This window comes from Equus asinus, chromosome 10, assembly GCF_041296235.1.
Source record: "Equus asinus isolate D_3611 breed Donkey chromosome 10, EquAss-T2T_v2, whole genome shotgun sequence".
In the NCBI taxonomy this organism is placed as follows: Eukaryota; Metazoa; Chordata; class Mammalia; order Perissodactyla; family Equidae; genus Equus; species Equus asinus.
This window is the reverse complement of record NC_091799.1, coordinates 33,024,227-33,045,026: the sequence shown is the minus strand read 5'-3', so window position 1 is coordinate 33,045,026 and position 20,800 is coordinate 33,024,227. Positions and strand designations below refer to the sequence as shown.

Sequence of the window (20,800 nt, the reverse complement as noted above, 5' to 3'; positions counted from 1 at the left end):
CAGTTAACATTTCTGATTTTAATAAAAATAAAATAGATCGAAGACCAAATTGCTATTTAAACTAAAAGCTAGTGTGATAAGGGGCTTTGTTACTTCATGCCAAGAGACAAAGGACAAGGTTTGCTGACAACCGTACGCTGTATCAGTTGATGTGGGTGGCTTTTTTCTGAGCCCCAGAGCTCCTTTCCCTGTACAGTATAGAAGAGCAAGACCTAGTCTACACAAGCCAATCAGAACCTGCGCCAGGGGAGAAGCAGCACACGGTGCCACTGAGGATGCTGCACCTCTAGCTCCCTGCTTTATATAGCGAAGGAAGAGGAGACCAGGAGGCACTAGGACTAAGGAGGAAATCATACTAAGCAGAAAAGTCCATCTTTGGAAACAGGGCCACTCGGAATTAGAATATAACACCATTAAAAAAGAGAATCACTAGAAAAACTTTCATTCTTGGGATTATAAAGACTACTATAGTAGTAAGTAGCAGCAAGAACACTAAGGTCAATCAAACGTCTCTCGGGTACAAGAAGATGTAACCCACGATGACACAATCCAGTTCAAAATCTCATTTCAAGACTACCGTTTAATATGGTAACATCTTCAAATGTAAGTTTTTTAAAAAGCACATTATTTTCCTTCTACAAGGAAGACATTTCTAAAGAACCTATAGCCATTAAATACATTTCCTTTCAGAATCACAGCACATTTATTCTCTATCCTGTATTAAATGCCACATAATTTTTCTTAATTTACCAACAGGATATCTCTCACTGAAAAAGAGTTTACTCACCTGGAGAGTTTTCCAACAGCTGAATATGCCATTGACAGTAGCTTAGGGTCCTTGAAATTATGAAAAAAAAAAAAAGAACAAAAAACAGACAAAACAAAAAACACAGTAAACGGCAAAACCTTTTTGCTGCAATTACATGCATTATTTCACTCCTTGTTAAACCTGGTCCCTCTCTGCCTAACTCTATGATATTAGCATCTGAACAAAACAAACAAGCAAACAAAGTCCAAACCCAGAATTCATCACACTACTAAAAGGAAAAACAAAACAGAACCTTGCATCCCCAACTCACTCCAAAAGGAAAATGCAGTGGTCATACATGAAAAGGTCCTCTTAGCTGGTGCTAAGTTCAGGATATTTTCAACACTACGTAACCTGCAAACACCAAAATTCATCTTCAACACACTAGGAAAGCCGCTTAACTGAGTAGAAAATTCACCACTGGTCCGACAGACTAGGATCCAGGTAAGGTAAGCTGGGGAGGGATTCTCTAAAACTCTGCACTATAATGAACAGCTTCCTCTTCTATTGTCCACTATAAAAAATTAAAGGGATCACAGTCATCAAGTGGGTTCGTAAGGTTCCCTCCTCAAACAGATAGAATTGTACATAGTTTCATGAAAACCAATAGCCTGACTGATTCCTCAGAACAAAGTAACACTTCTGTTAGTTGAAGTTTATCCATTTAACACGGGATTCACTCTTCCACACCTTATCGACACATCTGTTGGGAAGACTTGGAGGCGTCATCTGGAGGTAAGGAGATGAGGGCCCTGTAGTTTATCTGGCCTCTCTAACCTATTTTTAAATACAGAGATTCTCCCTAAAACCTCCAGAGCATTTTTATTTCTACCAACCATCCAAAGTATCTGACTATCTATGCCATAAAAATAATCTGAAAGGCTCCCTAGGCCCTAACAAGCATGCAAGCACCATGCAAAAAGAGAAGAAAAGAGAGCCAGGCCTAACACTGCCCCCCAAGCACAGCTGCACAACGAGTGAACAGCTTTCCACGAATAATATCTACTAATGTGCCTTCACGGTGCTGAAGCATTTGTGTATTATCTCATTTAATCTTCACAATAATCCAGTGAAGTGGTATTACTTTCATTTTTCAATAAAGAATAAAGGTCCAAAGATTTTAAGTTACTCACCAAAGAACAAAACTAGGACTCAAACTGAATTCTAACTCCAAATGGCAAAATCTTGGTCAGTGTACTACTGCAAACATGCATTCACGTTTAGCTAAGACTTAGGAAAATAACCCTAACTAGAGTTCTTGAAACCTTACTTTTTTTTTTTTTTTTAGTAAATTCCCCTGATATACCGGAGATGGTGAGAGTGATACAGCAAGGACAAACAAGATTCAAAAATCTACAATCCAAGCAATCCTCATCCCACTTAGCTTAAGGAATCAAAAATTTACTGAATGCATGTTTTGACAGAATTTTGAATCAGTAAAATCTCAGCCCCTAAGAATTAACGCTGTTTCTCAATATAAGCAGATCCAAATAGACCCATATGGAAATAAATCATAAAATAAAACTTAATTAATTATTTTCATTCCATTTTTTCACAGTGCTAAAAGTAGAATAAACTGCATTTGCTTGGGAAAAAAATGTTATTTAAATAAGTGATAAGACTCCTCAAGATTCATATCACTTTGTAGCACTTATTTCAAAAAGAAAAAAGCAAAAGATGGTAGTAATTTCTGAAATTTGCACCAGTTCAAGTAAAAATGTTAAGAAATGATGGAACAATAGCAAATTGTAACTAACTAAACCAACACATGGACCAGAAAGGTTTATAACAGAAAATATTTTAAAATATAAAACATTAACAAAATTTAAAAGACAAGTCACTTACTTCTTTATATTCATTGATTAGCTTGGTGAGGCCATTCAAAAGCATTGGACCTAATGGCTTAATCTTGATTTCTGGACAACTTTAAAAAAATAGCACACATACACAAAGCAAGATAAGAATGTCGTAATTACGTATCTTTTCAGATAATTACTTAATCAGAGACATAACTGAAATAAGTTAATCTATTAAAGTCTGAAATTTTTTAAAGATGAGCAAACATGATTTCTTTCTGGGTAAGATATACTTGAATCATTGATCACTCCGACAGCTTGAAAACTTTACAGTCAAATAGTTCAAAAAACTTACGTTATACAAATGTGATGCACAAATTGCAGGGATAATGTTCTTAACTTTGAATTTGTATTTGTACCAAAAAGTCCATCATACACCACCTAGGAAAGAGGAACAATGTCAAGAACATCAATTAACAATAGCAGTTTACTGTTTTCAAATCTTAGTCAGGTTTCAACAGCAGACTTTTTGCACTACACCTCATTCTTCAAAATTAATACCATTCTTTTTAACACAGACAAACGTTTTAGCTGACCAACTTAGGAAGCCAACCAGTAGCTCCAATCAATAGCTTGTGGAGTAACAAACACAATGGCTGATCTTAAAAGTCTGCAAAACTTGTGGGTCTACCATGAGGAAGCAACACAGAGTCCACACTGCAGTGGGCCACCACTCTGCCACTCCATATCACATAGGGGACACCGGCAGATAAGATCACTTTGGAGGTATTAGGTTTCTTAATTACACGTAGTCATTCAGAACGAATTATAGTAAAAGCTTCACAGAAAATATCAAAACTGAAGCATTCTACAAGCGTACAGTCGGGGTATGGGTGCTCCGTGTACAGTACAGTCATGTCTAGAAAGCCAAAAGATCACGTAGATGAGTCCTGTGCAACATCCAGAAGGTTCACACGTTAAACATCAATAGCAAAGAAATCTAAACTCCTCAAATTCCTACTTTTTACGGGAAAGACAGTCTTAGACTTAAAACACAAATCACCATCCTCTGGTTCCTAAAACCACTAGTAGTATTCTGATCTTCCTTAACCATAACATGTGACTGGACACAGAATAGCACTGAGCATCTGCTGTATAATCGACACTACACAATGCAGTGTGAGATTCAAAACAGAGACAGGCATTGCTAGCAAGGCACTCAACCATGGTGAGCAGTCAAATGTACATACTTTGAAAATGATAAAGGACAATATATAATCAAGTGCTACATTATTTGGAAAAGACTTTTTTTAGAAAATTTATCTGATAATGCTATATTATATAGAAAATATGCTAAGTTAATATAAGCAAATGGATGAATGAGAACACTAATGTTTTGTGAGAAAAAATAAAATTCATGGTGCACATGTTATACATGTTATACATGGGTGCTTTCATATGTTCAAAATCAAGGTGAGGTGACGTGTCTGGTTAAAGGTATTGGTATCAGGAAAGAGGCGGCTCATCTGAATGCTATCTTCAAGGATTCTGTGATTGACAGACTGGTGGAGAAGAAAGGGGAAGGGCCAACTACAGAAGAGAACAGTAATGCCATTATTAGAAATGGGAATAGAAAAAAAGGAAGAATATTCATGGGGGACAGAGAATGAGTTTGTCTTTGAAAGTAAAAAATTTTAGCTGGACTTATTTTACAAACATAAATAACTACAAATAAAGTATACACCTCGGGGGCTGGCCTGTGGCCGAGTGGTTAACCTTGTGCACTCTGCTTTGGCAGCCTGGGGCATCACTGGTTCAGATCCTGGGTGTGGACCTGGCACCAATCATCAAGCCATGCTGAGGCGGTGTCCCATATGCCACAACTATAAGGACGTACAACTAAAATATACAACTATGTACTGGAGGGTTTTGGGGAGAAGAAGGAAAAATTAAAATCTTAAAAAAAAAGTGTACACCTACAGAATATCTATGAATATTTTGTCACAAAATTCTAGCTGCTTAGTATGTAACCTAGTGTTTCTACAACCAATTTTCTGAACCAAAATTATCAAGACACTGTCTGGGAAACAGTGCTTAGAAAGTAAAATGCAAGCTCTGTATAATTTTATGTTTATAGAGACAGAACAGAGTACTTGAAATTAGTCAAATATTATAGTGCCAGATACTGGGAATAACAGTTTATCATCTAGAAGGAGGAAGCAGATGCTTAACAAATAAGTCTTAGGCGTGAGAGATGCTAAGACAGAATCCTATGCTCTCTGTGTGTGAACACAAAGGAGGCGGTTCTCACTTTGGGACTAACAGAGAGGAGAGGCAGGAAATGGGAACATTTCAGACAGGAGGTGGCACACCCGAGCAAGTCCTGAAACATGAGTAGATGTTTACCAGGCTAAGAGGAGAAGGGGAGCTATGCCAGGCAGAGGGAGCATCGTGAGTGGAGACACAGAGCCATGAAAAGAGCATATTTAAAGAGCAACAATCTTTTTTTGTTGCAGCATAAGATACAAGGCAAGGGGGGCAGTGAGCTACGAGACCAGAAGGGAAGTAACTGCCAACTTTGTCCCATTTACTGAGAACTTCGTGACTCAATGAGCCACTGTGCTCTAAACTCTCTACCTATTATCCCCTTCAGTCTTCACAAAATTGCTAGGAGGCAGCTGCTATTGTTACACCCATTTTACAGATTAAAAAAAAAATTTTTTAAGAAAAACAGAAAAAGGCCTGAGGCTTATTTAAGATCAAAAGCAAATAACTAATGACAAAATTATACTCCAATTTCTCTGCCTCCCAAGTGGAGCTGGTCACCACCTGGATAAAAGGCAAGGGCTTTTGCAAAGGGGCTTGTATTCCACACCAACAGGGAGGACGAGGATTTCCAACCACACAATCAACTCTGGCAGCAACACGGAAAACAGACTGGCTGTGGGCAAGACTGGAGCCAAGGAAACAAGGCAGAAGACAGCCGTGAAGACCCAAACAACGACAGTCTCCATTAATATTAGCATTAGGCGTGGGGAGACGAAGATACTGGGAAGGCAGATTCGAGAGGATTCGGCCGCTGCCTTCACGTGGCATTTCAGTCAAGGATGACTCATTTTTCCACTTCACTGACCAAGTTTCTGGTGGTACCATTTTTGGAGAAAAGCTACTCAGAAAAACACCAGTTTGAAAGGGATTATCACCATACATTTAGGGTGGATGGGAACCACATATAGTATATATTCTGTAATAAAAATTTTTAAATCATTTCTGCAGCTAAACTTGAAACTACAAGAAACACAAAATCTCATTAATCTTGTTACACACATCAACCTACCTCCTAAATATCCATTAATGCAGCTCTTCCTCTAATCAGACAGCAAAGCTGTAAACAGGCTATTTTTCTCTGGAAAGAATGAATTACCTGAATGTTAGCTGGGAAGGTCTCTGCAGCTTGCCTAGAACGAAGGAGATGGGGGACAATCTTTAACTTGACTCTCGTACTAACTGGGTCTCTTTTCAGCTCCGGCTTCAGCACTGCTCCCTGTCGAAAATAAGTCTGATTATAACTCACAATTTCAAAATTATTTTGAACTGAAAAAGTCATGAGACCATCTAAATCAGTGCTCTCAAACTTTTGTTTCAAGATCCCTTTACACTCCTAAAAATCTGTGAAGGCTTCAAAGAGTTTTTGTTTACATTGGAATACCTATCAATATTTACATTAAGAAACTAAAATTGAGAAATATTTCAATACTTATTCACTTAAAGATAATATTAATAAACCTATTACGTATTTTCATAAATAACATATTTTTGAGAAAAATATATTTTCTAAAACAAATAACTATACTGAGAGAGTGGCACTGCTTTACATTTGCTGTAAATCTCTTCAATGTCCACCTTAACAGAAAAGAGCTGGATTCTTATTTAATATGTTGTTTTCATTAAAGTACATGAAAAAAACCCAGCTTCACACAGATATGTGGTTGGAAAAGTGGAGATGATTTTAGCCTTTCAGGTAATTATGGATACGCTTTGATACTACACCAAAACTTGATGAACAATAGTTTCTTAAAGGATAGCAGCCATTTGAATTTGAAACCATGTCAATGAACTTTTGCATATTCCATTATACTAAATTCCACTGTTCTATCTCGCAGGTTGACCAGGTCCCTGACCCCTGTATACTTCTGTAACATCACTGGTCATTTGGAAAATATTGGCTCACTGAGTTAAGCAAATGTTTCATTATAAAACAACCAAAAAAAGAAAAAAATCACATGTTAATATCACCAGCAACCTCATCAGTCTTTAAGTACTGACAAGCTGTCAAGCTCATGGTGAGGAATATAAGCTTCCCAAAATTCTAATTTTTGCCTGAAAACTCAGCTTTTATCATTACCAATACATCACTGTTTTTCTTGAAGCCTCATTTTTTCATTTTAGAGAAAATATTTGCCAAATACCTATCTCAATAACCATAGTTTGCCTGTCTACTCTTCAGGTAAAATAATTTTTTATTTATAATCAAGGATATTCTTACGTAAAGCTGAGTTTTGTTCTCTCTCTCTCGTTTTTGTTTTTGTTTTTTCTACCACGAGTGCTGCAGTGAACAAGAGAACGACTGCTAGCTTTACTTGGTGGCACAGCTGTGATTTGCGCTAGGACCCCGGCACTTACACCATGGCACCGAGGCTTTTGCTCCACCAGTGCAAATATCAACACAGTGAAAAAAGAAAATAATTTCTTGCCTTCATGGACCTCTGAGTCTCTCTGTGAGCCGACCAGGGTCCACGGACCACACTCAGAGAAGTGGATCCGATCCACTAAGCGGATCCAACCCTTTGTCTGCTACATGAAGAACACGAGGGCCCGAGAAGTTCTGTGGTTAGCCAAGTGTCTCCTCCCAGTATATTCATGGGCAGTCATTCAGGACTAGAATCCAGGGGGGTCCCAATTGCCACGCACTGTTCTTTCTGCTTTATCACATTCAATTTTTTCTAATGGCGCTACTATGATTTTTAACACAACTCTTTATGGTTTAAAAAGCAAGCAAACAAACAAATAATCTTTGTATGTCTGGATTTGAACTTGAAACACTTTTAAACACAGTGAACCAAACAGAACTTACGTCATGAAGCAAACATCTTACTTCAGTGCTTCAGAAGGACCCATCTATTGTCCTAGATCCAGACCAGGGTCAACAAACCACAGACCTAATGTTCTGGATTCCAGGCCAGTGTCAACAAACTGCAGCCTTATTGTTCTAGATTCTACAACAGAGGCAACAAACGATAGCTCACGGACCAAATCTGGCCCACCATCTGTCTCGGTAAGGCCTGTGAGTTAAGAATAGTCTACACTTTCAAATGATTTTTTAAAAATCAAAAGAATATTTCATAGGACATGAAAATCAAATTTCAGCATCCATCAAATTTTACTGGCACACAGCCATGCTCATACAGTTACGTGTTTGCCTATGGCTGCTTTCATGTTATGGCAGAGTTGAGTAGTTGCAGCGTCAGAACCATAGGGCCAGCAAAGCCTAAAATATTTACAGAAAAAGTCTGCTGATCCCTAGTCTAGACAACGTATCATCATTATTTAAGCACCTGAATTGAAAACACCCAATCAGGTAAACTAAGTTACCAGGAGATTTTAATCCACCTAGAACAGTATGGCTTAAAACTAGTATTTCCTATAGCATAGGTACAGCTTCAATGAAAATAACTAGGAGAAAATGTTCAAATATAGACAGTTCATGTCAACAAATTGCTTTTTATGGTGCTATGAGAATAAACCAAAATGACCTACCTCTTTCGTCTTCAGGGGTATATCTCCAAGGTATACTTTGTACATCTTATTAATGATGGCAGGATTATTCCAGTCAATCAAGCTACAGAAGGTTTCAACACAGCTCGTTAAAAAAAATTTTTCTTTCTCCTACTTCAGTGATTTCAAAAAATCATATCCCCATTATTTGTTATCAAGGAAAATATTAGAAACACACAAAGGAAATGAGCCAATGATATTGTGCAAGAGAAGGACAGGAAAGGGATTAACTTCTATCAAAGTTAGTTTTTAAAAACCTAAATAGAAAAAATAAAATAAAAGTCACTTGTCCCACCTTGATTCAACAGATCATTGTAGCCAATGGCCCAGTTTGGTACCACACCAGAAAACTGGACTGTAGTCCAGTCTCAGGCCAACGCCGAGGAGCCGTTCCAAGAGAGCAGAGCTACACTACACTCGCTCAAAGAGCTCTGAGGCATGACTCTTTCGCTTACCCACTGCTAAATTCAGAAGCGATAAAGTAAAGTGACAAAAAAACTTTTGCCCATTAAAGCCACAACCGTAGGCAGCTTGCAGCCCATCACATTTCTCTGATATTGTGTCACCATGATTCCCAGCATCCCCGTCTGCCTTATCTACCAGCACACACTTGCAGCTTCAGCTCCTAATTCTACAGATCAGTCATGCTACCATTAGTCACTAAGACTTGTCCCTGCTTGGGCCCCACAATGAGGTGAATTAGAATATACCATGATTGGTGCCTGACACCCACCCTCTGCAGCAGCCCCCACCCCATCATCTTATGAATCCAGCAATAACTCAATCCTAGATTTCACTTGATTACTGAGATTTAACCATTCTAAGACACTGGTTCTGCTTTCAAGCTATGCTGTATTTGTGCAAACACAATTTATCACGCTGCTTTGACTGTTTTTCTAATCCATCTCTTCCTTCATAGCTTATCATCTGCTTCTTCTTTGGATATCTACAATGCCACTATTCTCAAAGACATTCTATAATTCTATTTTAGTTATTGGTCACCTACATCTTTCCTCAGCTGATTGCTACTAACTAATCCTCAAGCTTTGTTGCCCTTTATAAATACTACAGGTTTAGAGATTTTTGACAAAACACACAACCACTTTAGTAAAACAAACTGAAAACCTAACAAAAAAGGATAAATCTCACTGTTTCTTCTACTTTTCCTCTTGCCATCTTTCTAGTTTGTTTTCTGATTACACTTTTATGAAAATTTAGAAACAAATAATATAGAAAATAAATTCCTTATAATCTGCACAATATCCCTCACTATTCCTTTTCCGTAACCAATAACTTTGGTGTATGTTTTTCTAGACTTCTTTCCTATGTGTGTAAAATAGGTGGATGAGTATGCAGGTATGTAGATAAAGAAATAAATCAAGAGACGCATCACTTGCAGAGATACTTTGGGATTTTTCTTTAACAAAATGGGATAATATCTACATATTTGTTCTCAACTCACTTTTCACCTCTTAACAATGTTAGATTATTTTTATGGAAAAATGCATATACTTGGGGTTTTTTTTGGTTGGTTGGTTTTTTTGTGAAGAAGATTGGCCCTGAGCTAACATCTGTTGCCAATCTTCCTCTTTTTGCTTGAGGAAGATTGTCACTGAGCTAACATCTGTGCGAGTCTTCTATTGTATGGTGGATGCTGCCACAGCATGGCATGACAAGTGGTACTAGATCCATATCAGCGATCTGAACCTGCAAACCCAGGACCGCCAAAGCGGAGTGTGCAAACCTAACCACTAGGCAACCGGGCCAGCCCCTGCTTATACTTGTTCTAATAGACAAAACCAAAACTAATTAGAATACTCAAGCACCACGTTTATATTTCTAACAATACAATTCACTATATGATGCAAAGAATGGGGTCAGTTCAAACACAATTGGAAGTTTTAAAGAAAGATTCTTTGATACTTTAAAACCAAATAAATTCCTTGAAAGGGATACCAGGGAGATGCAGATCTAAGCAGCATGAAAGAATTTCAGACTTGGGAGGAATGTTAAGTATAGTCTAGTCCAACTTTCTTGGCTTATAGAGTCCACAGCCAGGCGAGGTTAAATGAGTTTTCCAAACTCAGACAATCAGCAGGAGGCACAACCAGACAACTCCATGACAAACACGCTCCTCCTCTCTGCCACCTCACATGCCCTTTAGTGGAAAGCTGTTCCCAACCACCACCACACACAGAGTTTGCTTATATTTCAACAAGCAAACAAAGACACAGTGAAGTTAATTTCCCTATTCTGTTACACCTACTTGTATCGGTTTCTTTGCAGAGGGAAAACTACAATATATGCAACCTTTATAAAGCTTTATTACCTTATCCGCATTCCACTGTCTTTTAGCATGTTATTAAACATTAAAACAAATTCAAAAAAGAACTATTGCATAATTTGATTTTTTTAACCAAGTATCTTCAATTTTTCATGTTATTCCTTAGTCTTTGCATATGTCATTTTTTAAATCAGTACGCATATCATTTTGTATTCTGCTTTATTCATTTGCCATGACTTGGGGGCAATTTACATGTTGCTTTATTATTTTTATAATTATTTTGGCAGATACCTAATATTCCATATAGATATACACAGTTAATTAACTGTTTCCCCTGTGGAAATATGAGTTTCCTTTTTTTCTATATACAATTATAGGAAATGGTACAATGAGCAAATCTATAACATTTTTCTAAATATAATATTCTTCTTTTGAATGATTCTCTTGATAAATTCCCAGAAGATTTAGAGAAAAGATTCTAAACATTTTTATGATTCATTATTTGGTGCAAACTGCTTTCCAAAAAATATTTCAATTTATAATGCCAATCAACAAGGTGTAAGAACAGAGGTTTCAACAGAAACTTAAATGGTGTAATCAAGTATTACACAATTTTACTTACCAATGAGTACAAACTGGCACACCATTGTTTTATTTTGCTTTATTTCTTATCCGAAATATTTTCTATGAGCCTATTTAGCATTTGTATTTTCTCTTGTGTGAATTAGATCTATTCAGCACCTCTTTTCTTGCGACCTAATTTTCACTGTCTTAACCATAAAACCTTCAGATCCTGTATTAAAAACATTCTCAAATGGTTTGAGATAGAGGAAGAATCAGAAATGAATAACTTCTGGGTCTTGACACTTTCCTTCCCATCAGTTCTTTAAGCTCATTTACCTAGCCAAAGGTCTCATTTCTTGTGGTAGTTTCTCTGACCCATTCCAGTTTGAAACCACTTCTGCAATAGCTTTTCTTCTTGGTCTTTACACAGAATTCTGCTCTCTAGCATACTGTCATTATTACAAATTGGATATATTTCATAATCTCATAAATTGAATGTCTCATTACACAAAATCATAAAAGAACAAATATGTGCCGAGTAAGCTTTTAGAAATCGAGCCTCTTTTCAATTCTGGAAGTTTACAAGGGAAGTAGTTTACCTCTGCTTGCTTTTCAACTCTAGGTCGGCTGCCGTGGCTACACTGTGGCGTGTGTCACTAGAAGCGATCACAAGGTGGAGAACAGCTTCCAGCTCAGGCACCTGTTCAGCTTCTATGAACTTCACTATACCCAATTTGCACTGTACATAAATGGAGGGAAGAAGAAACAGTGATCAGAGACACAAAGACCACTAACCAAAAATACTGTTTAACCTATCAGTATGGTCATAAACCAAGGATTAATAGCAAGCACAGCAGTAGCTCCTATTTAGGCTTACAGTGTGCCAGGGACCGTACTAAGCATAGATATTCATTTCATTTAATCCTCACAATCGATGAGATAAATATTATTGTACCCATTTTTCTGATAAGGAAACTGAGGCGAGGCTTAAGAGATTAAGACACACAGTAAATGATGAAGGCAGGATTCAAACCCAAGTGTCTCAGACTCCAAGACCATTACAATACACAGCCTTCCTACAGAGGTTACACAGCCTCTCTAGAATGATGAAGCCTTGAATTAAAGTCCAAATTTGGAGCTTCCAGGTAACAGAGTGGTACATTAGGAATAAAGTGCTTCCTGGATTGTTTTGACAGGTGAAAAAGAACTAAACAACTCACGTTCCATGGAGTCCCATTCTATTGTTAATATACTAATTCTGGCCTCAGTATTCTTACTACGTTGAAAACAATACAATTTCAAATATACTCTAGTCAATGCAAGTGAAATTCCAGTCAAATGGTATTCGATCTAACTGCCTGGCTAAAATAGAACACAGACTAAAGCGAGATTCGGCTTAGAACTACACACAATGTGAAGGAGCTATGAATTCCGCTACAAATAACTCTATTTAGGATAAATATACCTGAAAAGTAACACTGTTATCTTTACCTTTAAAAATCCATTACATAATAGTTCTTATGTACACCGATTAAGATTGATAAAGTTTACAATTATTCAATGACAAAGGATGCAATTTAAAGGTATACAAAAAGATCATAAAAACGCCTGCCTTCCCTCCCCTTGTTTAACACAACTTATCTGTAACAAGAACTACAATAGAAAAGACTCGAACATTTCTTAAGCCATAAAAAGAATAGTTACGGAAGTCAACTACACAAAGATATAAACAAAAAAAGTGCAATGAAACCTGAAAACAATACTAATGTTCATCAACAGGAAACTAGTTAAAAAAAATATGTGGTTTACATATAATTAAATTTTATACAGACATTAAAAAGGATGACTTTTTTTAAAAACCTGATATCCTGTTAAATGAAAAAGTGAACTACAAATAATGTAGTATATGATATGCAAAAATGTACTATGTAAAATTGTGTTTGTGGACACAGCCACACACACAGAGCAGTCTGTAGATGAATGACAAAGTGGGGTGACAGGATTCCAGGTAGTTTTTAATTTCTCCTGATAATGTTCTGTACTACTTGAATCTTTACACTGTCATTAACTTTATCATTAAAAAATAAAAGCTGTTTTGGCTGGAAGAAAAATACATAAAACAAAAGAGAGACTTAAAAATAAGAGGAAAAAAGCTTTCATCCTTGAAACTAAACTGTTCATTTCAACACTATGAAGTTGACAAAAGGCATACAGAGGCCCTTAGAAATTGGTAAATAATGCCCAACATAAGATTACAATTCAACGTTAACAATTATTCTCCCACACTTACAACTTTAGCCCTCAGAGAGACGGAGATTCAGAGCCTAATACTAGGAGCGAGACCATGATGAATCTCAAAACCTCAGTTCCTTTTACAAAACGGAACAAACAATTTCTGTCCCTCACCGGGTGGCTGTGAGGATTAAATGAGATAATGTATTGAAAGTACTAAGTATAGTGCCTGTCACAGAGATCACACTCAATAAAGAGTAGCTTCTGGTACTATTTACCTTTCTTTCTTACTCACACCATGGTTTAAGGAGGAAAAAAATCTATAAAACATGAAGAAGTAAACCTAATCAAATTTAACCCTCACTGAACAAATCATTCTACGAATCTGTGAGTGGCAACAACACCCCACTTGCCTTTTTCCCTCTCCTGGGAACACTGTTTTCATCAGCGGTCACTTCCATTCCCAAAAAGAAATGTATCAAATCATTTAGACTGTCGTGGAGAAAGAAAGGAAGGATTGGAAGACTAACCCATGATGCTTGAATTCCAAAATAATTACATACTGATCTCATCTGTTCTTCCCTGAGGTGCCTGATGACACAGACACAGTGAGGCGCCTTCTCTGGAGAGCACCAGTCTTTTTTAAAAGCTGCTCAGAGAACATCTGTGTCCTGTTTAAATCCAGAATAAAATTCTTAATGCCAACTTTTAAATTCCCAGGAAGAAATACAAAAGGGAGTCATGCTTTTCCCCTATATTGTCACTATGGTGAGTAGAGGAGTTCCTCACTTTACACAAAATCTACAGCCCTCAAAAGCTGAAGAATGGAAGATAAACTGTATTTTAACGGCATCAAAGCGGCCAGATGATTACTAAACCTATAATTAAAAACTAAAATGAAAGAAGTTAAATATTCTCAATTTATAAGTGGGCTGTATTTTATACTTGAAATATGTTAAGCAATATTAGAAAAACTGAAGACCAGATCCCACGCCCCGCTTTCCCTGGGGCTTTAACAAGTAATTGACACAATGAAGAGAACACATTACATCAGTCGCTCCTTTCAAACAGATTTCATTAGAGAGCCTGAATAGGTGGCAATGGCGTTACACATGCTTTCACGGCCTTCATAGGGGCTGGCGTACAGGATTAAGTTCCGTTATGAACAAGTGTGTGATACCTGCTCCAGCTGTTCAGGTGTCCATGGGTTATCACCAATAACTCGTTTAGCTGCATAAAAGCTCATTCCCGGGGGAGGCTGAGGTATCCCAGAACCCCCTCCACTATTTGAAGAAGAACCCTGTGCTGAAGATGAATTTTGGCGACTCTGGGATTCATTTAACACATATCTGCAAAGGAAGTAGAAATTTAACCCCTCTATTAAAAGAAATATATACACAAAGCATATATAATACAGTCAATTATACAATTTCCTCCCACAGAATTTTTCAGAAGAATAAACACTTGAAATTAAAATTTCATCACAAAAATTTTAAAAGTATCAAAAAAGGTATCTACTTCTTCAGTAATTAACCATAAGAGTACATCTGCTCAACTTGGTTATGAATGAACAGTTATCAACAAAGACTATAAATATTTTATTCACTCTCAATCTATAGACACTTGTTCTAAGAGCCACTAGAGACCCACCGCATTGTGAGGTTTTAGTCGACAAACACAGAGAAAGGTCTGTTGACTGTTAAGGGAGGTAAAAAAAAAAACTATTGTTCTACACCCAAAGCTGAGAATATTTTTACAGTCATTCTCATTTCTGGTAAGTTGCAATCCACCTTCACTTCTCCATGAACTCCTTATACTCCTGCATTAGAAAAGCCCCTGAAACCTCCAGAACACCTACCACACAAGCACATAACGCCCCCAAAATGAAAAGATTCTTCAAAACGGCCTAAAGAGGAAAAGTCAGAATAAGAAGCAGGTTTTTCCCATTGTATGTGCAAAGTTCTTTGGAGCTACCTATTTATTAATTTATCATTCTATTTCATTTTTAGCTTCTATAGATTAAAAATAAGATTTCTGGTAAATTCATTTTGACCCAATTAAACTGGTATTCCTCATCTATAAAATGAAAACTTTGATAAAAGTATTAATTCAAGTCCCTTCAAACTCTAAAATTCTATGCTGACAAATTATAAGACTGGATATTAAAATAAAATACCCATTATTATAAAAATTAAAGAAAACACTTAGAGCCTTGATAGCATAGTAAATTATTCCACATTATTTACATGCCATATTCCTTCAATTCCTAAATCCATCTATTAAAAAAAGAAAACATGTTAAGGAATCACTTTACTATCTTTATATAAACAAGGCAAATTCTCACTGGTAAGAAAAACATGCGAGATCGCTGGCTTGGGTACATTATGCACCTAAGGTAAATTTGGATTTCAGAGTTTATTTACCAAAGCCCTCATTCACCTGCCAAGTCTGGCCGCTGCTTGATTTAACAACTATAAAAGGAGATTTTCATTTATTTCTAAGTTATGGAAAGACTACTGGCAGTAAGTCAATCAATCAATAATTACTGAACAGCTAACGTTGCGCAAAACCCCGTCCTAAGCACAAGACAGAGGAACATCAGGATTATTGGAACACCCGTAGGACTGGGTCTCTGCCATCTGGAGCAAGCTGAGACAACAACAGTGCAACACATGCTACAGCATGTGACGTGTTATCAGGGACAAAGAAACGACAGAGAAGAAATGATATGAGAAGTAGTGAAAAGTGAACAGGTAGAGGTAGCGGAAGTGTTTGAAGGTCCAGAAAATAACGCCATCAGACTACAGGGGCAGGGACAGAGCAAACTGGAGAGGAAAGAAATTGCACAGCACGAACTCTCTTGTGTCAAGATTGAGGGACAGATGACATGGAGTCCCACAGGCCAAGCTTATAGTGTATATTATATTTTTGATCAGGGAAGAAACATAATGAAAGCACCATTATAAAAAGTATCTCTGGCAGCAGGGCCTCCTAGAAAATACATGGGCTTGAAGCAGATCACAACCTGGGCACTAGGCCAGGGACCAGAGCTAAAAAATAGCTCTTGACTTCAAGGAGCTCCCAATCTATTAGGGAAGATGGACAGGTCAACAATGCGATAAAAACACAAAGTAGTAATATAGATGGGTGTTTAGTGTTATTAGGACATGGAAAACAGTGTCCTCTGCCTAGGGGAAGAAACTTATGTCAGAGAGACACTAGCTGACATCTAAGCTAGTATGAGATGCTTTTCCAAAGTGGCTTTTTTGGCTGCTGTTTCTTGTTTTCTTTCTTTCAGCATTTCTTTCTTTCTTTTTTGATGAGGAAGCAGAGAGAACCGTACATTCTTAAAACATAGAAAGGCCAGGATACATAAGAGTAGATGAAACGCATGAGTGCAATGACTGGAAAATAATAACCCAAGGATTTTAAGGCATGACCTGATAAGATCTTGTGTTTTAAAAGTCAGGAAACTCTATGGCACTGTAGAGAGTTTTGAAGAAGAGCAGCTGGTGAGAAAGTCGAGACGAGAGTTGAAAGGAGCCAAAACTAGAGCGTGGCAGTAGGAATGGTTCCAGGACCTGTCACCCACTAGTTGCCCCCAGGAACCCAAGGGTGGGTTTGGAAGCATTTAACTGTTTTTCCAAATTGTTCTTTTTCCTTTTGTTATGTTAAGGAGATGCAATGACCAACCACCCTGAACCAGACCAAGCCTCACCACAAGAACTACACCTATGACCTTTGCCTTATTTTTTTTTTTTTGAGGAAGATTAGCCCTGAGCTAACTGCTGCCAATCCTCCTCTTTTCGCTGAGGAAGACTGGCCCTGAGCTAACATCCACGCCCATCTTCCTCTGCTTTATATGTGGGACGCCTACCACAGCACAGTGTGCCAAGCGGTGGTATGTCCACACCCGGGATCTGAACTGGCAAACCCCGGGCCACTGAAGCAGAACATGCACACTTAACCGCTGCACCACCGGGCCGGCCCCAACATTTACCTTATTTTGAATGCTACTCTCTCTCCAGGAGGAGCTTAGAGCTTGTTACTGTAACCTGCAGTGTATGTGTAAGCATGCTTTCCAACTGAGCCTGCGCAAGCAAATACCCTCCTCTCCCTTTTGAACATTCATTCCCCATCTGAAATAAAAGGTCCCTGCTTCCCTGTGTTTGGGGACATCACAACTCTGGAAATGATTCGACATAGTCTCCTATTTGCTACAAATACCCTTTACTTTGTGAGACAACTACTTCCGGTGGAGAGTCTGATTTAACCCGCCAGGAAGGAAACTCACTTTGGTTTCGGTAACAGACCCATCAAGGAGGAGGGAGGAGGTATTATGGAACTGATATTGTAGCAAGAAGAAAAAGAAAAGCTGGGGGCCAACCCAGTGGCATAGCGATTAAGTTCGCACCCTCCGCTTCCGAGGCCTGGGGTTCACTGGTTCGGATCCTGGGCATAGACCTATGCACCACTTATCAAGCCATGCTTTGGCAGGAGTCCCACATGAAAGTAAAGGAAGATGGGCACGGATGTTAGCTCAGAGCCAATCTTCCTCAAAAAAAAGAAAGAAAGAGAAAATGTGGAGACAATTTATAATTGTATGCCTACATGGCTAAGAGAATCATCAAAGCACTGACAGTAATTACAGAAGAGGAACGATTTTTATGGGGAGAGACTGATTTTAGCTGGGACAGGTAGAGTCTGCAATCACAACACAACTCCACAATCAGAGGTCAATAAGCAGTGGGGCTGGAGTTTGGGAGAGGTCAGGGCTGCAGCAAAAAGAATCTGAGACATATCCATTTTCCAGCGAAAGGTGAATCATTTAATATAGTACTTAACTCCACACAGTCAGAGCAGTCATGAAGGAGGATGCTCTATTTTGTTCCTGTTTTTTAACTCACCCGTAAGGCATCAGAAGGACATCGAGCATGAAGTCCAGAAGCAGCTGCACAGTCTTTGGTTTCTCAGCAAGATTAAACGGAGAAGCTGATTTTGATGATTCAACAGGGTATTTCATGTGAAAAAGGGTTGGTATTAAAAGATGCATTAAGCTGAAAAAACAATTACATTTATTGCAACTACTTAAAAAACAAGGTTTTTATACATGCAAATAGCAGACAAAACAAAAATCACACAACAAAAAGTGGCAAATGTAGCAGAGGCCATTCATTTTCAGTACCACTAATTTACAAAGTTCTAATCTAGGGACTGGCCTAGATTTCTTTCTTATTGAAAGCTCAGTATATTGAGTGACAACTGGCAGTTAAGCAATCTGGCTTATCACCAAAAACATGTGAAAAAAATGTACATAATATGAGCTCAGTGTTAATATCTGAAGTTACCACAGAGATTTTACATTAAACCTTAGGTAAAGTTCAACTTATAACACGTCCTTTCAATAAAATTTTTCTTTTCCACAGTTAATTTTAAAAAAGGTGATTCTAAATCTAAAGAAATTAAAAACCAATCATGTCAATATTTGGAATCCAATATGAAAATGTTCACTGCGTGAATTTAAGTAACACGGCTTCAGTAATTCCTTCCTTCACTACACCTTTTGCTATTCTTCAAACACACGAAAACAATCTCAAATAGTGCTTGTAAAGTTTAATTTTACTTGTATATCTATATCACAGTCTCCCTTTTAATAATGTAAATGCTCTAAAAGACTGAACTGAAAACATTAACTCCATCTTTCCTCCACAATTTCTGCACTCCTCCTGATGACACTCATCCCTACGGGGTTACAATACAGAACCCTGAGCTAAGCCTAGAAACTAAGGGTATCATCCAAACCTGTTCACTCTCCAATTCCCATATTAATATAAACAAGTGATCTGTTCCTTAAGAAAACCGCCCTGAAACTTTATATCCTCCAAGACAGAAATGTTTTGATGAAAAGCATTTTCTAACTCTAATTTGTGCAATCACATGAATTCAGCTTTTTCAGAATAACTGCCTAAAAAGATGTATTTAGATTGAGAAAAATGTGAGTTGTGCACGCTTTACAATATGCTCACATCAAGAAACTATACAATTGTATTAACAAAACAGTAACGCTGAGGTAACACAGAAAATTCAATTATTTGTCAGCTGAAAGAGACTTCACATTCACCCAAGTGAAACCAAACGTGCAAAACTATTTTTGAAAGGCAGCTGTTGCCTCTTGCAGGTGGGAGATAAGACAAATGAGGGAAGCATACCTATCCTGCTGGGGCTGCGGCTTCCCCTCCATGGCAGTAAGGAGCGTGGGGGCCAGTTCACATTGTTTTTCCACTGGTAGGCGAGGATAGCCCATCTTAACATAAATTATAGTAAAATTCTAAAGCAATGAGAGAAAAGCAAGTGAGTGTGAAGGAAATACTCTAGGATTGCAACAAAAACATATGGTTGATAACTTAGGGAGTTAAAACAAAGCAATTGCATCCTCTCTCCACGTGTTTATCCCATGTTTATTACAGCTTGACCAACTGTTATGGCTCGGAAAGAATTCCAGCCCCACTTATTCAAAATGCTTGCTTTAAAATGGGCTTCATGTGAGGGAACATGACCTGATTTAAAGCACTCATGTATACACACATCAAATCATCACACTGTACACTTTAAATATATACAATTTTATTTGTCAATTATACCTCAATAAAGCTGGGGGGAAAAAATAAAGCAGTCATATATGCAGTAACTTTTCACTGAAAAGAAAAAATAATCATTTGCTCTATCTAAACCTACATACTACACGTTAGCATCAGATATCCCGGTTTGCTGCATTAATCCTTTCAAGCTAAGAGGAGACCACACATTAAACCCCAGGCTGCCGATTCCCAACTGGTCAGTTACCACAACAGTCTTAGTGACCGCAGTACTCTGATTCCTCGCTCCAGTAACCGAGCAAGGGACGATGAACCGAGAGAAACTGAGTGGTGTGTTTGAACCACGACATACTGTGCTGTGTTTGTACCACTATAATCCATGTGAATGCCTCATTTTAAGCAAATCATAAACGTACATCTAGATTTATGCATAAGATAAAGATTTGCTTTTCTGAAGGATTCTTCACTTCAGAACAGGCTTCACGAGGTTCTTCCTTTAACGACATTCTATTTGGCAGTTTTACCAGCACATGGTGTCTCTATTTGCTTAAAGAAAGGAACACTTGTAATGGAGCTGTTATGTCCAGCACAGGCACAGACAAGATGTCTGGACCAGTAGGTGTTTCCAAAGATTTGGAATCCAGACGTTAGGTAAGTTCCAATAGATTCTGCCTCAACACTAGGA

At 37.8% G+C, this 20,800-nt stretch overlaps 1 protein-coding gene across 7 annotated transcripts in view; it reads right to left on the bottom strand.

Moving 5' to 3' along the window:
- The window catches only part of ECPAS (Ecm29 proteasome adaptor and scaffold), a 95,481-nt gene that overhangs the window by 48,273 nt on the left and 26,408 nt on the right, over positions 1-20,800 (bottom strand). For 6 of the 7 annotated variants that reach the window (XM_070519008.1, XM_070519004.1, XM_070519007.1 and 3 more), the window contains 9 exons: positions 19,729-19,847; positions 18,427-18,576; positions 14,700-14,868; positions 11,887-12,026; positions 8,422-8,503; positions 6,029-6,148; positions 2,960-3,045; positions 2,654-2,732; positions 788-837 (listed from right to left, as the gene is read on the bottom strand). In XM_070519008.1, the coding sequence (XP_070375109.1) occupies positions 788-837; positions 2,654-2,732; positions 2,960-3,045; positions 6,029-6,148; positions 8,422-8,503; positions 11,887-12,026; positions 14,700-14,868; positions 18,427-18,576; positions 19,729-19,847 (995 nt within the window). The remainder of the gene's footprint in view (positions 1-787; positions 838-2,653; positions 2,733-2,959; positions 3,046-6,028; positions 6,149-8,421; positions 8,504-11,886; positions 12,027-14,699; positions 14,869-18,426; positions 18,577-19,728; positions 19,848-20,800) is intronic. The other variant, XM_070519009.1, reaches the window with a different exon arrangement.